The following is a 15913-nucleotide window of genomic DNA, read 5'->3' as shown; positions in this document are numbered from 1 at the left end:
AGGAGCCGGGCCATCCTTCTCGGTATTCAAACACCCGACCCGCAACTACGTAGCATCTCACACCTATGGCATGAGACAGGGGATTCGCGGATTCGCGACTCGGGAATGTAGATACGCAGGGTCTATTTCGCTTATGTCCTTCATTTTTGAACCAGGCCAGTGTTAGATATGTGCAGTTTCAGCGTCTTACAATGGATCAGTATCAGAGGCATCATAAATATTTCTAAATATCGGCTGTAGCGTTACCCCATCGTTCGTACTCCTCCACAACGGCGGCTGTTATTTGCCTGCGAACCTGCTGGAGTGCATATTCGAAATGTTTCAATCGAATGTCCTGCTCCTGTCCGGTTCCCTCTTCCTCATCTAAAGCAGCATCACCGGCTGTCTCGCATATACTAACAATCTCCGCTCCGGAGTATCCTTCCATTTTCCCAGCTAGAGCTTCTATCTCTACTTCGGGATGGACCACAGACTTACTGAACCAGATGCTCAGGATCTCCTTCCGGGCCTCGAAATCTGGAGGCCCTATATAAAGGATATTGTCCAGACGGCCTGGTCGCATCAGGGCCGGATCAATGACCTCAGGCTTGTTTGTAGCCGCGACGACCAACACATTCCTCAGCTCTTCAATTCCGTCCATCTCGTTCAATAGTGTTGTAAGAACATTGACCCCGCCCTGAGATGAGCTGCCACGCCTTGAGGCTATTGCATCAATCTCATCGAAGAAGACGATACTAGGCCTCGCGGACCGTGCCTTTCGGAAAATCTCCCGTAGTGCTCTTTCTGACTCTCCAACGTACATGCTCAGGATTTCAGCACCTTTGACTGCCAGAAAGTTCAATCCTGCTTCCGTAGCCAGTGCTTTCACGGTCAGCGTCTTGGAGCAACCCGGTGGCCCATATAGCAAAATTCCCTTTTTACTGTTTACATTCAATCTCTTCATTCGTTGTGGATGCTGTTCCGGGGAGTCAGCAATGTCAAGACATGATCAAAATACGGAAACCTACCTTCAGAGGTCTCTCCACTGCCTTCTGTAGGCGTCTTTTAATCTCATGCTGTCCACCAATGTCCGACCACCTCACTTTAGGGGTTTCCAGGAATACCTCCCGCATTGCAGTTGGTCGTGTCTCCTGTAGAGCAGAAAGAACATCATCATCCTCGATCTCGAGGGGTATATTTGCGTCCAAAGCCACTCGGCCCGTACTTGAGCCATTATCAGTGGCACAAATATAATCCGTCGATTGGCGTTTTCGCGCCTTTCGACAGACCAATTGAAGCAATGCAAATAGATCAGCACCGACATAACCATGCGTTTTTTCCGCTATGAGATCTATTAGCGTGTCACTCAGCGTAGGGGATGGGTTTCCGCATATGGCATGTAAGATTTCACTTCGAGCTTGCGCTGTTGGCACTTGAAGCTCGATCTCAATCGCTAATCGATGGGGTGTCCTTAAAACATCATCAACATCGTTCGGGTGCCGAGTCGCGGCCACAACCAAAACTAGAGCGCCTTTCACCATGTCCAGACACTCGCACACAGCGGCCGTCAATGATTGGGTCTCCACGGTGGTTCTTCTCGGCGCTATATACTCCAGTTGATCGATGATTATAGCACTTGGTTGACAACGCATTGCGTCCTGAAAAGCATTGCGCAGCTTGGTTTCAGCGTCACCAGAGTTCCTACCAAAGGTAGAGGAGCCAACGTTGAAGGTTTTTCTCCACCCCGCCGCTTGGATTTGGCCCAATAGCGCCGTCTTGCCGGTTCCCTTAGGACCATAGAGCAATATGCCTCGACTATGCTCATAGAATGGGGGCATGGTCAGAGTATTGGCATCCGAGTTGAAATCAGCAAGACTCTCGTTGATACTATCGATCTGTGACTGCATCCCACCCAAGCCATCTGAATTCACTTTCAGATAGGACTCCCTACGACTCACTGGTGCCACGTCCTCACCGATGATGATTTTGCTAGTGTCTGTGAATTTGAGCAAGGTATAATCACCGTTTTGACTTTGGCCTGACATGCCGGCCACTTTGAAACTGCGTCGCTGGCCTCTAAGCTCCAGTTCGAAAACAAGACCGATGGCTATTGCATCACATCTCGCCAGAGGGAATTCAAGTGACCATGCCCAATGGCTTATGTCGCTGGAGGGTATGATGCCAAACTTAGTGATCTTGTCATCATCTGAGCAATCCACTAAGGAGACCGTCTGTGCTTCTTCGAGTGGCCCATCAACTTTGCTGATAGTAACTTTTTCGCCAATCTTATATCCGTAGCAATCCTGAAGAGTCCGAGAAGTCTGAACGACGGTATTCTGGATATTCTCAACTGCATTCCAGGCTATAGCATTTTTGGAACCTTCTCCAGAGATATGGAGGGCGCAAACATCACCAGCCCTAAGTTTAAGAGCGGCTAACGAGGAAGATGATAGATATACGCGAAAGGCATCTCGATGATCGTTTCTCTGTTTCGAGAGCGGTCGAACGGTGAAAGACCGAGTCTCAGACATGGTGTATAATGCGAAGCTTGGAAGTATCGGCCGGAAGAGATTGGCTTCGGGTGGAACAATCTCACTCTTCTAGAAGAAGGCAGATCACGAAGTAAAGGAGGTTTCAATATCAATTGGATTAAGCCCAGCGCTTACTAAATCATTTTTTGATGGTCGCGCGGGATGCAATGGCCGAGGAACAAGGAGAGCGAGCACTTCGAGTGCGTACCAAGGACTGACGAGGTTGAGTGCCTTCTATAAAGTGAGGAAGAGCTTTGTGGATAGGCGGGCAATTGTCAAGAGCTCGCTATATTTGAGCCATTTCTGTCAAGGAAAAAGCCAGAGTATAGAGATAGTGAGATGGCGTAGACACTTTATGAGCTTAAATTTCTTTTTTCCCCTTAGGAGCGGGTGATATGCAGGCTGCCCCACTCGCACACACTTCTCTACCTCAGGCTACGTAGTAGTCAGTAGCTAAGCTGGACAGAACCAATTGTATCTGTTCGTGTATCGCATTCACCCGTACCCGAGTCAGGGGAACTGTCACAAGCAATGTATTCTCAGGTGCGTAATCTCTTCTAGAGGCCGTGGTTCTGGCACATACGGGCTTGTGAAATCCCCCCTCAGTATAATGACTTTGAAACTCCAGGCACAGTACTTTGGCTGCAAATGAGTTGCGAAGGAATCACAAACATCGAATATCCGAATACCAACTGGATTTGGGACTATCTGCAAGTTTCTACTAAGACATTTGACTTGCTCGCATGTATTCTGCCTATGAGTGATCATTTTTGAGCTGTCTTCTACAAGTACCGCATGTGAACTGTTCTGTCCTCAGGCCTCCTGCCGCGATCGACCAGGAGGCCGTGTCTGAGGTTAGATGGTTTATCATTCTAGATAATTTATATACATCTTGACACCGATTGCGGACCCTTTTTTGAGACTCTGTATATCAGAGCAATATGACTGATATAAAAATACTACCGAACAGGTGCCGAAATACCGAATTACCGACCCGAGTACATATCATTACCGTTGATGAGGTATGAGAATGATACCCACAACATAGAAGGAGCCCCTGTTGATGCCCGTATAGCCCTGAAAGCAGAACAATCAATACACTGCTACCATTCGAAGCACCATTCCCATTATGTCAGGAGCTCGTATATGCTGGGGATAGGAGATATGCCACGAATCGCTGCCGAGGGTAAGATACCACCATACTATCTAACCAAAGAATGTATCCCTGGGAGTCGGCTACTTTGCTTCATGACAAATTTAGCGGGCCGACGCCAGGTTCGAGAGCAGCAGTGTAATAGAGCTAAAGTGACGCATTGTTAAACACACGAGGTTTCAAGCAGAAAGAGACAAATTGCAGAAATAACAGTGTTGTACCTTCACTTAGACGTAAATCTTAGCACCAAGACTTTCATACGACCAGGCTATTTCCTTAGCATCTACTGGAGTATGAGAGCTTTGGTATATACCATCCATGACACGTGCTCGGCCACATGTGGGGCAAGGTGTAGGGCCACAGAGGAACAAGAGGGAGAGAACTTGAAGCTTTCAGAGGTGGAGAATTTGAATTAGCAACACTTTCCGCTTGTGTTGCCGTTCAAGCCAGAGCCTTGCTGGTCTATACTAACGCCCTGAGAGCTGACCTGCTCAGACTTTGATGAATCCATTCCTTTCTTGATATCTGAAGCAAGATCATAGAAAGCTTTTTCAATGTTGATGTTGTTCTTGGCCGAGACTTCTAGAAATGGAATACCCAGCTCGTTAGCTAGCTGCTGGCCTTGCTCGGTCGATACTGCTCGCTTCTCTTCCCAATCACACTTATTGCCAATGAGTATCTTGTGAACACCTTCACTTGCATGCTGCTCCACATTGGAAAACCATGTGCGGATATCTGATTAAATGATTTAGATCATTAGCATCTCACTCGTGCCAGTAATTCCAGAAGGAGTTCTTACTTTGGAACGACCGTTCATCAGTGACATCATAAACCAGGAGAATCCCCATTGCTCCTCTATAGTAAGCTGTTGTAATTGTTCTGAATCGCTCTTGCCCAGCCGTATCCCATATTTGGAGCTTCACGCGCTTGCCATCGAGTTCGATAGTGCGGATCTTAAAATCAATGCCAATAGTGGTAATGAACGACGGAGTGAATGAGTCCTCGCTGAATCGCAGCAGACAGCAAGATTTACCGACACCCGAGTCGCCAATCAACAACAGTTTGATCTGAGGATACATAATATTAGAGAGATGATTCGCCAGAGAGGAAACTGCCACCTACCAAAAAGTCGTAATTCCTTGTACCGGCCATTATGGACTGGCCCTAACTACAAAGGTCCAGCAAGGTCAAGCTTCAAGAAATAGCTTCAGTGAGGAGTTTGTGCTCAGAATTGAGACTGGTCCGAAGCAGGTGTTGCTTTCTACTCCGTGGTTCGCCGCTCAACCCTGCCTTCTCGGTTTCCGTTTCACTGATGACTATTAGTACATCACTCCTCTGGGATTTTCTTTAGAGATGCAATTACCCTGGACTGGTCTGTGGGAGCTTCTCGCACACAGCGCTCAGATGTGACCTTAGGAAGGCCTGGTTTAACCCGAGTAATGGTAGTTTGGGAGGACTCCGATGATTCAATCGTTTGCCCGGGAGTACGGGGGCTCAGGGGCCGGGGCCGGGAGACAAAGAAAAGTGGGTTTAGAATCCTTGTGGGCTAACGTTACCTCCGATCTTTGAATCGACTGCGATCAGATCCTGAAGAAATGTGGGGTGAAGATTGTGCGTTCTTGATAATGTATGATATTGAACGATGCCGGTGATAAGATGGCGAGTTTGAGAATAAGCTAGGGATGCAACCTATAAGTTGCGTGTACAAAGAAGGCCCAAGGCGGAGTAGAACTCCGTAGATCCACTGGTAGTACTCCGTACCCAGACCAGTAACACCACCGTATCGCACTGCTTGGCCCCATACACCCGCCATAATCATCTAATTCAAGAAGAATTCCGCGTATCAGCTTCAGTGTAGATCATCTAGAATTGTTTCGGCGCAAAGCAACAAAATAACAATCCATATTGAAAGAATGGAGCTGTCGACTCTGCTATTTACTACCACAAGAAATGATGTGTGCGTCGGTCGCTATTACTTGGCTACTATTGCCAGTGCCTCCTCTCCCTTCCGCTGCCTACCTCATCCATGACATGTATGGTTTTAGAAAGAGCATCCTCATTTACTGTCTACCCATGGGGTCTGGCCGGTGACGGTCGGATTTTGGGAGTCCATATACCCCAACAATAACCGGTGTAGCAATTGCCATTCCCAATGCAAGTAGGATGACTTGAGTACTAGGTACCTAACAGGTTAATCCAGTCGAATCATCATTGGTTTTTATGGCTGAGTGTTGGCAAGACACGCTGAAGATAGTCTTACAACCATCGGGAATAAACCCAACCCATCCGTTCAACAACCTTAATTTGTTTTTGCGCGCTTCTTTTGCTGATGATGTCATTAATGTCTTCCTGGAAGGCATGGATGTCAGCCCCTCTAAGCATGGCTTGTGCTTTTTGAAGTAAAATCTCGGTGTTGCATATTAGCAGACCGTAGTCTTTGAAGGCTAGGGTTCCGCTGGCCGTCACAGTCGATAAAGTTAGGTTACGGTGAACTTGTCTGGATTGGGCCTCATTAGACTCGTCATCGACTTCGCCGAGATAGCGTACTAACCTCAGTGCGTGCCTTAATTCATGCTGCCGCCGACCAAGGCGCAAGCCCTTCCTGCTGCCAAACATGCCAAAGAGCCAATGAACGGAGGCATACGACACCAATAGACCAGGGGTCAATCCAACGAAACTATGGCCTGTTAACATCACACCTACTTGTGGAAGTAGGGTAATACTTACCCAAACACCAGCTCCTGGCTCCTCAGCAAAGCATCAATGCCCCCAATAGCAACCTCGACATCCACCTTTGTCTTCTGTATCTGTATCAGGAGGGCTCGTACTAAGTCACCTCGAATAGTTCCAATGAATGGAGTTCGTAAATCCTTCTCATATGCCCTCAATACCGGTGTGAGATCACCTTCCCTGACTTTGTTCATGATTGTGTTCATTTCTGCGGATGCGAGAGACTCATCGCTGGGCTCACGATGGTCTAGGACGAAATCTACCACCATTCTTTCCAAACTAGCCCGATCTGCTTCAAGACTGTTCTTGCTCATTAACGCAATTTCGCTCTTCTCATCGTGTCTTATTGTACCAACGAGTCGCTTCAGTGGGTCCACGACCCAGTTGTTCCAGAACTCGATTGTAGTGGATCCGATATCTGTGATCCACCCCAGGATTTCATGGCGCCGGGCCTTGAATATCTCGAGAATTGTACTGGTTGACAAGGTCGCCAGTAGAAATGGGAGCCAGTAACGCACTATGAATGAAGGTCGCCCAAGCCCACTGGTACTTTTTTGTGTAAGCGCAAGGTACTGTGGAATCAATGTCTGGTTTATTTGGTCGAGTTTTCCAATAACATAGTAAGGTCCTTTAGGACACACAGGTCCGTCAGAATGCACGTGAAGCAACGAGCCCTCTTTCTCGGCGGCCGCAGTAGTCTTGAGTTCAAATTCATGAAGTGTGCCGCCAGAGGCCAGATGCTGCAGTACTAATCCCAACAAAGTCACACTGTCAATAATCTTACTGCACCATTCATCACTAACAGAGCTGTCACCATGTGTGCCTATGAGATCGTCATCAAGGTCAATCTGAAGGCATCGTTCCACCAGGAATCCCAGTGCACCGGCATTGACATCTTTGGCCACATGCAGCATTTTCCGTTTCTGGCGTACCTCTAACTTGGATGCTAGAAGTGGATGCAGTAATCCCTTTCGCAGAGTAGACATTGTCGTAGAGAATACACGCCGACGGGCGGAGTGGTGGAAATGATGCCATGCATTTGATGTGAGAATTGCTTGAGTCCATATTCCGGGGGACAACCAGGCAGAGGATTGATGTCCAAGCTTGTGCCAGAGCCACACAGGGAATGTCTGCGCAGTATACAGCCCCATGTACCATTCAGATTCCTGAAGACTGTCCCAGTAAGTGAGCTCATCAGTGATGGCGAGGGTGTTTTCCGAAAGCGACTCCAAGACTAATCCAAATGTTTGAACGGCAGCCCTAGCGGCCACAATCCAAGATAGATCTGTTATGACTGGACTAGACGTATGAAGACCTGAGGACTGGCCACATACTACCCGAGTCTGGGGACACTCGGAGATCAATCGCGCAATCCGGCTGGCGCGCAAAGCCGGCTGTGAACGTGATGCTATTGAAAGCGAGTCTGAGATGCGCTCCAGTGTTTCTATGTCCTTATTTTGGTTAACATTGCTGGGGTTTTCCTGAAGCTCGACATTTGAGCTTCTTGTGATGCGCTGCTGTAATCTGTGGAGCTGTATATCGAGGTTATAGACTATGCTATTGTCAAATGAGCGAAGATTCAGACCGACTGGCGAAGAAGAGGTACTTACTTATTGACCACGAACATGGTGGGGATTTACTTGAGGCACCAAGGCTGTACGTAAGTCCAGCAGGCACTGGTTGCGAGGAGGAAATCCAGGGAACAAAAGTACCTAAGTGTCAGCCAATGGCGTCATATTTAGTAACGTAATCGGTAAGCGAGTCGGCCATGTAAGCCAGTCGGCCACCTATGTATTGTATATACAAAGCTGATTTTAATCTTTGAATAGTTGAACAATCTTAGAATATATACTTTGGAAAGTCTGTAATATATAATCTAAGAACTTATTTAATATAATAAATCAGTTTATTTTCTTTTAAAATCTATTATTTACCAGTAGTAACTCTTTAATAGAGTGTAATTTCTGTAAATAATATAAATAGTGTACATTAAAGCTAATAAAGATAATTAAAATTTTTTATTCTGTGCATAAGAAGATGATATATATATAACTTTTAATATTCAATTTTAAAAAGATTCAATAGAAATTGGTGAAGATAATATGATTTGAAAATCAGCTATTTTATATATAATATATGGGTGGCCGACTGGCTTACATGGCCGACTCGCTTACCAAACACGTTAATATAATCGGTAACGTAATCCACAAGCGGGCTGGCCACACAAGCGGGCTGGCCACCACCTCGAGATTCCTCTACCCCACCAAAAACGAGGTTAAACAACCACCTACTATTCCACCAAAAATGGCTATATCAACAAAAAAATCGGTGGAACAAAAAGGCAGAATCACCTTGGTAATTGAGGCTTTTAAAAACGGCAAATTTCCGTCTATATGTTAAGCGGCAGCGGCGTACAACATTCCGCGATCAACTCTGCAGACGCGTCTTTAAGGAATTAAAGCAATTAGTAATACATATATCAAATCGTATAAATTGACTCTTTCGGAGGAGGAAGCCTTAGAAAAATAAATTCTCTCTATAAATAAACAAGGTCTTTCGCCCAGGCCTTTCCAAATCCGTATAATAACTAATATTCTTATTCAAAAACGTAACTCAGCTTCCCATACGTCTGTAGGCGAGAACTGGGTATACAACTTTATCCGAAGATATAATTCCATTAAGACTCGTTATTCACATCAATATAACTATAAGCGTGCTCTCTGTGAGAATCCAGCTGTAATTAAAAAGTAGTTTAACCGAGTTTATAAAGCTATATCAGAATACGGTATTTTAAATAATAATATCTACAATTTTGATGAAACCGGCTTTATTATGGGCTTGGTGGCTACCGCGCGTATAGTAATAAGATCTAACTATATTAATAAGCTGTTTCTTATACAGCCTGAAAATCGCGAATAGGTAATATTAATTAAGTATATCAACGTCTCGGACTGCTCTGCCTCCATACTTAATTTTTAAAAAAAAAGTCTATATAGAGGCATGGTATCAAGGCAAGATGCCTCGTAATTGGAGAATCAACCTCTTACCAAACAGTTGGACGAGTAATAATATCGGTTTATACTAGCTTCGTAAACAATTTATTTTTCTAATAAAGCCTCGAAAGGTTGGCCGGTATAGTCTTCTAATTCTTAACAAATATAACTCTTATTTAATACCTCAATTCGACGAAATATACAGTTAAAATAAAGTTATTTCTATCTATATGCCTGCACATTCTTCACACCTCTGTCAACCTCTTAATATCACGTATTTTACACCTCTTAAGAAGGCGTACGGCGGTTTAATTAAAAAGTTGATTCGTGCAGGCACCCACCATATTAATAAGATTAATTTTCTGGATACGTATCCAGATGCGCGAAACGAGGCCTTCAAATCTTCAACTATATAAAGTACTTTTCGGGCTGCTGGGCTGGCACCGTTCCAACTAGACAAGATTATTAAAAAACTGGTTTACTATCTTTATAAAACTATACTAATAAGCCGGCCAAGTACGGCTTTAACACTTCCAAAAACGCCTAAAAATTTAAGGCAATTAAAGAAGCATAAAAGTACGGTTAAAAAACTACTTCGTAAACAAATACGAAGTTCTCCGGAGTCCATACAAACAGCTATATCATATATTATTAAGAATACAAAAATAGCGTTAAATCAAGCTGCCTTATTTAAGCACAAAGTCCACCAACTTCAGACTACAAATAAACGTCTATAGAAGAAGAGAAAACAAAATAATCGCCAGATACCCGGCCTCAACGGCTTGACTGTCAGCAAGGCAATTAAAACTTTTCAACAGGTCTATAAAACTGGCGAGGTACCTAAGACTGAAAGGCCTTTGGAGGTGCCCGGTGAGAAACAACCTCGCCGCCGCGCGCCACCACGTTGTTCTGACTGTAATCAACTTGGTTATATATATATAAGGTGTCCTGCAAGACTTTAAAATCAAGAAAATACAATTTAAACTGTGTAAATACGTTGATATTTGACTTTAAAGATGTATGATAACAGGAAGTCTTGGCAAGCCGGCCAGCCCGCTTGTGTGGCCAGCCCGCTTGTGGATTACGTTACTAAGCGAGTCGGCTATGTAAGCAAGTCAGCCACCAGGTCTTAGCAAGCAGCCCGTTAAGCTGTTTATATCGGAATTTTGATTCATATATAAGAATAGGGGTATTATTAGAAATTTATATAACTTTTTAAAAATCTATAATTAGTTGGTTTTTTATTGAATATGTGGATGGCCTGGCCTTCCATTGGCTGGACAGCTCACCGCCTTCCGGCCGGCAGTTTAGATAGATGCTTAGATAGATAAATCTATTCATTTGTATATTTTTCTTAGATTCTAAGTTTTTTATTTAATTATAATTCTTTTTTTCTTCTTTAAAGTATCAATGTTAGGAACTACTTGACGCCATAGACACGTTGGTTGGTGTTGGCCGCCAACCCTGCGGGTGTTCTGCCACCGCCCTTAGCAAACTGCCGGCTCCGGCCGCCTTTCTTTTGCCTCGAATTAAATCTTTCTATATAAATATTATAGATAGCAAAGCAATCAAGTAAATATCTTTCTATAAATTAAATCTCTTATTAATAGCAACTTTGTTATAGTACAAATCTAATACACCGGTTCTACCTGATCTATTTATTCTATCTGTTTAAATCTATTTAATCTATTTAATTTATTTTTTTAAATAATGCGACTATTTTATCTGTTTTATATATAATCTATAATCTTTTTAATTAATTATTTATTTTTAATCTTATTATACTTCTTTGAGCTATATCTTATTTATAAATCTAAGAATAATCTAATGAATAGCTAATAAAAACTTTAGAAAATATTTATAAAAAGTTAGCTAAATAAAACTATTATCTCTATTATTAGATCTAATTAAAAATTAGATATTTTTTTTTAATATTATATAATTTCTATTTTTAGAAATAATAATATTACTAAGATACTAGTAATTTTATAATTCTTAGTAATATTAAATATTTTACAAAGATTTATCTAATATATTAAGAAATATTTTAAAAAATAATTTTATTATTATAACTAAGTCTATATCTATACTACAAAGATCTAAAATAAAATTATTTTTAGAAGATATTTCTAGTTTTTTAAATTAGATAATTTTAATAGAAAAATATCTCTAATCTAAAAAGTTATTAATATTCTTACCGCCTATAAACTTTTTATTTAAAAAAATCAAATTTTGACAAAAATATTAGAATTATTGTTATATAATACCTACTACTACAGCAGCCCATACCTACTACTATGGCAGCCGCTTCGGGGTTAATACAGATTTATCGGGATTTTAATCTGAATATTTATATTCTTATATTATTTATCTCTTTTTTTTATATAATATATTATTCTGAGATTTTTTAGAAAAGAAGATTTCTTAAGAATTAGTCTTAAAATTAATAAAAGACTATTTTTAATTATTTTACTTGTTTTATCTAACCAGCGTGTCTACTATATTAAGTAATTTTTAATAATTTCTAATTCTTTTTATTTTTAGTTATCTAAGAAAAAATAATATATTATTTAATAAATCTTTATTAAAATTATTTTAAGATATTTTATCTGTTTTTAAATTATATTATCTAATTTAAATAAATATTTAAAAAGTACAAGCTACTATTTACTGATTAGAATAATTAAAATAATTAAAAAAATAGGTTTAAATATTATAAATAAAATATAAAAATATTAAATTTTTAATAAAATTATAATAACACCGTGCTAGCTTAATCTTATTTTTTAAATAGAAAAAAAAAATTAAATTTAAGAAAAAAATTTTTTTTTAGTTTAGTTTATAATAAAGAACAAAATAGATTTATAATTTATTATATATTTTTAAAAAAGCTATTTAAAAATATTAAATAAAAAATCGAAAAATTCTAGCTGTAATTAATTATTTAAACTTTATTTATCGGCAGAGATAATACTAATATATTAATAAAAGATTCCTAAAAAACTACTAAAATACTAAAAAATTATAAAATTATTTTATTTAATAGATTTTTTTTATTTAAAATATAGTTATTTTATAATCTAATATTATAAAGCAGTTTAAACAGGCCTATTAATAAACTAATTAAAATCTAAAAAGTTTTATTTTTATTTAGATATTTTAGAATATTACTTCGAACTTAAATAAAATAATAAATATATATTAATCTTTTTTTAAAGCTGGTACCGGAATTTAATTAATATATTTATAAATATATATTAAAACTATTAGACTCTCGAGAGAAAATAGTATCTATTATTATTTATTAAAATATATTAAACCGAAAGAGAAAATAAGATTTAAAAAGCTAAGAATATTATTTAAATAAAACTTTTAAAAAATCCGGATTTTTATAGTCTAATAAAAGTTTTTTTTGTCTAAATTCTTTCAAAATAGAAGAAATTAAAAAAAGAAATCTTTTATTATTATAAATATAATAATAAATATTATTTAGCTAACTAATATCTTTATAAAAATAAAAATAAAACCAAACTAAAATTAATAAAAAAAATACTAATTAAAAAAATTTTTATATTTTTAATAAACTAGTTTAAAGTAGAAACTGCTACTTACTTTAATAAAATTTTTTATTTTAAAAATATACTTGAAATCTATACAGACTTAGATTTATATACTAAAATTAATTTTATTAGCTGTTAATTTATTTAATAATTTTATTTAAATATAGCCTGTCTTACAGTTTTATTAGTTATTATAATTAATTATTTTATTATAAATATTTATAATATATAAAAAATCTTTATTATTACTACTAATTTAAGAGAAACTATATAATTATTTATAAAATATTATATAACTATTAATTATAATCTAAATCTTTCCGAAAGCTCTTTTTTATTTTTAATAACTATTTTAAAAAATCTATATATTTATCTATTTATATAAAATCGACAGTAGTAATATAAAATTTAAATATTAAAAATTTTTTTTTTTTATAAATTTATAAAAGCTTACTAAAATCTTATTTATATTTATATTATTATTAAACTTCTAAAAAATATCTGGTTATTAGAAGATAAAGTCTTTTTAAATTATTTATAAATTAGACTTAATAAAATTATATTATTTTTTAAGCTTTAAGATTTTATAAATATATTTTTTTTAATTATTTTTAATAATTTTTTTTTATAAACTCTTAGACTATACTATTAATCTAAAAAATAATAAAATTCTATTATATAAATTTATTTATTTTTTATTTTAAATTAAGCTCTAATCTCTTTATTATTATATTAATAAAAATATTTAATTAGAATAAATTTAATCTTTTAAAAATTCTGTAGAAGTTTTTATTCTTTTTATATTAAAAAAAATAAAGGCCTCTGATTATATATAGATTATAAAAAACTTAATAAAATTTTAGTTAAAAATTATTATTTTTTATTTCTAATTTTAGAAATTCTAAATAGAATTATAAAAGCTAAATATTTCTCTAAGCTAGATATTTAAAATATATATTATTAAATTTATATTAAATAAAAAGACGAATAAAAAATAGTTTTTTAAGTCTATTATAAATATTTTAAATATTTAATTATATTTTTTAAATTAACTAATACTTTAGTTATATTTTAAAACTATATTTATTTAGCTTTCTATAATATATTAGATATTTTTTATATTACTTATTTAAATAATATTCTTATTTTTTTAAAAGACTGTTTTTTTTATATTCTTTATATATATTAAGTATTAGAATATTTATAAAAAATAAATCTTTATATAAAGCTATTAAAGTATATTTTTTACTAAAATTATATTAAATTTTTAGAATATATTATATTCTTATATAATATATTAATAAATTTTTAATAAATATCTAATATTTTTATATAGTTAATATTGACTATATACTGTAAGATCTAAATATTCTTAGAATTTTATAATTTTTATTAGTATTTTATTAAAAATTATTTCTTAATTATATTATTACTAATCTTTTTTTTAAAAAATACCTAGAATAGAAAGAAGCCTGAAAAAATAAGATTAATTAATAAAAAAAAATAATATTTTAATAGCTTTTTTATAATTTTAAGACTGCATCTTTATTAAGATATTTTAATTTTTAATAAAAAATCCGGGTAAAAATAGATATTTTTTAATAAAATATAAAAAAAATATTATTCTAGCCGGATAACTATAAAGTATATTATTCTATTATATTTTAATTAAAAAAGTTTAATAGTATTAAAACTTACTATTTAATTCTAGATTAAAAGCTTTTTACTATTATTTATTTATTTAAATATTAGTATTAATATTTTAAAAAACTATTATATACTATTAAAGTTTTTTTAAACTATTAAAATCTTCAGATTTTTATAAAACAGCCGAAACTAAATAACTATTAGACTTAATAGTATATATATTTTAATAGTTATAATCTTATTATTTAATATTAGTCCGGTAAATATAATGCTACCGATCTTTTATTAAAAATAAAAAAAAACTTAAAAATTTAATCTAATATAAAAATTCTAAAATTAATATAATATTAAATAACTAGTAAATCTCTTATAAAATTACAGCTAGTTTCTAAAAAGTTCTGGCTAGAATATAATAAAATATTTTTATAAAAAAATCTTAAATTTTATACCTGCTAGCATATATTAAGTTTATTAAAATCTAAATATAATTAAATTAATATAAAAATAGTTAGCTGAATTATTAAAATAAGAATATTCTTTAATCTATATATTAATATATTAGTAGTATTCCGAGTATATAAATATAAAAATTTATTATATTCTAAAACTGTTAGAATAAATTTATTTTATAATAAATATATTAATATATTAGTAGTATTCTAAGTATATAAAAATAAAAACTTATTCTATTTTAAAATTAATAAAAAATTATATTCCCTAATCGAAAGAATCTAAAATAAAGATATAAAAATATATTATTAAAAACTTACTATTTTAAAAAATAATTCTAGATCTAAATATTAAAGAATTAACAAGAATAATCTTATTATATATAAATATTATTTATATATTTTTATAGAATAAAGTTTTTAGTAATATTTATTAAGTCTTTATTATAATAATCAGCTAGTAGACTATTTTAAATAATTAAAAATAAAAACTTTTTTTAAAAAAAGTTCTATTAAGTAAATTTTTATAAAAATATAATTATTTATATTAGAAAGTATTCTGTATATTAAAAAATTATATTTATTAGATATAAATTATATAGTAAATTTAAATTATTATTAATTTCTAGCTGATTTTTTATCAAACTATTTATAAACTTTATTATAAATCTATCTTCTATTATAATAAAAAATAATAATTTAGATTTAATTCTTATTATTATTAATAGATTTATAAAGTAATATTAATTTTTATTTATTTTATATATTATAACTATTTTAAAACTTACTGAACTTTTTTATAGAAAGATTAAACTTTAGTTTAAACTATTTTAGAATATAATCTTAAATAAAGATTTTTTTTACTAATAAA

The 15913-nt window shown here is 34.8% G+C and overlaps 3 protein-coding genes across 3 annotated transcripts; all 3 read right to left on the bottom strand.

Moving 5' to 3' along the window:
- Nucleotides 1-207: 207 nt before the first annotated feature.
- BO95DRAFT_395061 (putative AAA family ATPase) lies at nt 208-2868 on the bottom strand. Its single transcript, XM_025583709.1, has 2 exons — nt 1008-2868; nt 208-955 (listed from the first exon to the last, which is right to left on the bottom strand). Exons 1-2 carry the CDS (start codon nt 2508-2510, stop codon nt 224-226), a joined length of 2235 nt encoding a protein of 744 aa, XP_025439528.1. The 5' UTR covers nt 2511-2868; the 3' UTR covers nt 208-223.
- A 1084-nt stretch (nt 2869-3952) lies between these two features.
- srgA (Rab family GTPase srgA) lies at nt 3953-4951 on the bottom strand. Its single transcript, XM_025581164.1, has 2 exons — nt 4463-4951; nt 3953-4398 (listed from the first exon to the last, which is right to left on the bottom strand). The coding sequence occupies exons 1-2, from the start codon at nt 4740-4742 to the stop codon at nt 4076-4078; spliced, it is 603 nt and encodes a 200-aa protein (XP_025439527.1). The 5' UTR covers nt 4743-4951; the 3' UTR covers nt 3953-4075.
- Nucleotides 4952-5919: 968 nt separating this feature from the next.
- BO95DRAFT_434375 (NCA2 family protein) lies at nt 5920-8020 on the bottom strand (the record flags this gene model as incomplete). The annotated part of the gene is made up of 3 exons (XM_025585139.1): nt 5920-6340; nt 6391-7917; nt 8004-8020. 3 exons carry the CDS (start codon nt 8018-8020, stop codon nt 5920-5922), a joined length of 1965 nt encoding a protein of 654 aa, XP_025439526.1.
- Between the last annotated feature and the right edge of the window lie 7893 nt (nt 8021-15913).

This window comes from Aspergillus brunneoviolaceus, assembly GCF_003184695.1.
Source record: "Aspergillus brunneoviolaceus CBS 621.78 unplaced genomic scaffold BO95scaffold_58, whole genome shotgun sequence".
NCBI classification, from domain to species: Eukaryota; Fungi; Ascomycota; class Eurotiomycetes; order Eurotiales; family Aspergillaceae; genus Aspergillus; species Aspergillus brunneoviolaceus.
The sequence above is the reverse complement of the archived record's forward strand: the minus strand, read 5'-3'. Positions and strand labels throughout refer to the sequence as shown.

Excerpts from the sequence above, each read along its gene's own strand:
- BO95DRAFT_395061 (XM_025583709.1), bottom strand. The coding sequence starts at position 2,510 with ATGTCTGAGACTCGGTCTTTCACCGTTCGACCGCTCTCGAAACAGAGA. Across the intron at positions 956-1,007 it reads CAGTGGAGAGACCTCTGAAG|CATCCACAACGAATGAAGAG; the intron begins GTAGGTTTCCGT and ends TCCCCGGAACAG.
- srgA (XM_025581164.1), bottom strand. The coding sequence starts at position 4,742 with ATGTATCCTCAGATCAAACTGTTGTTGATTGGCGACTCGGGTGTCGGT. Across the intron at positions 4,399-4,462 it reads TGATGAACGGTCGTTCCAAA|ATATCCGCACATGGTTTTCC; the intron begins GTAAGAACTCCT and ends TCATTTAATCAG.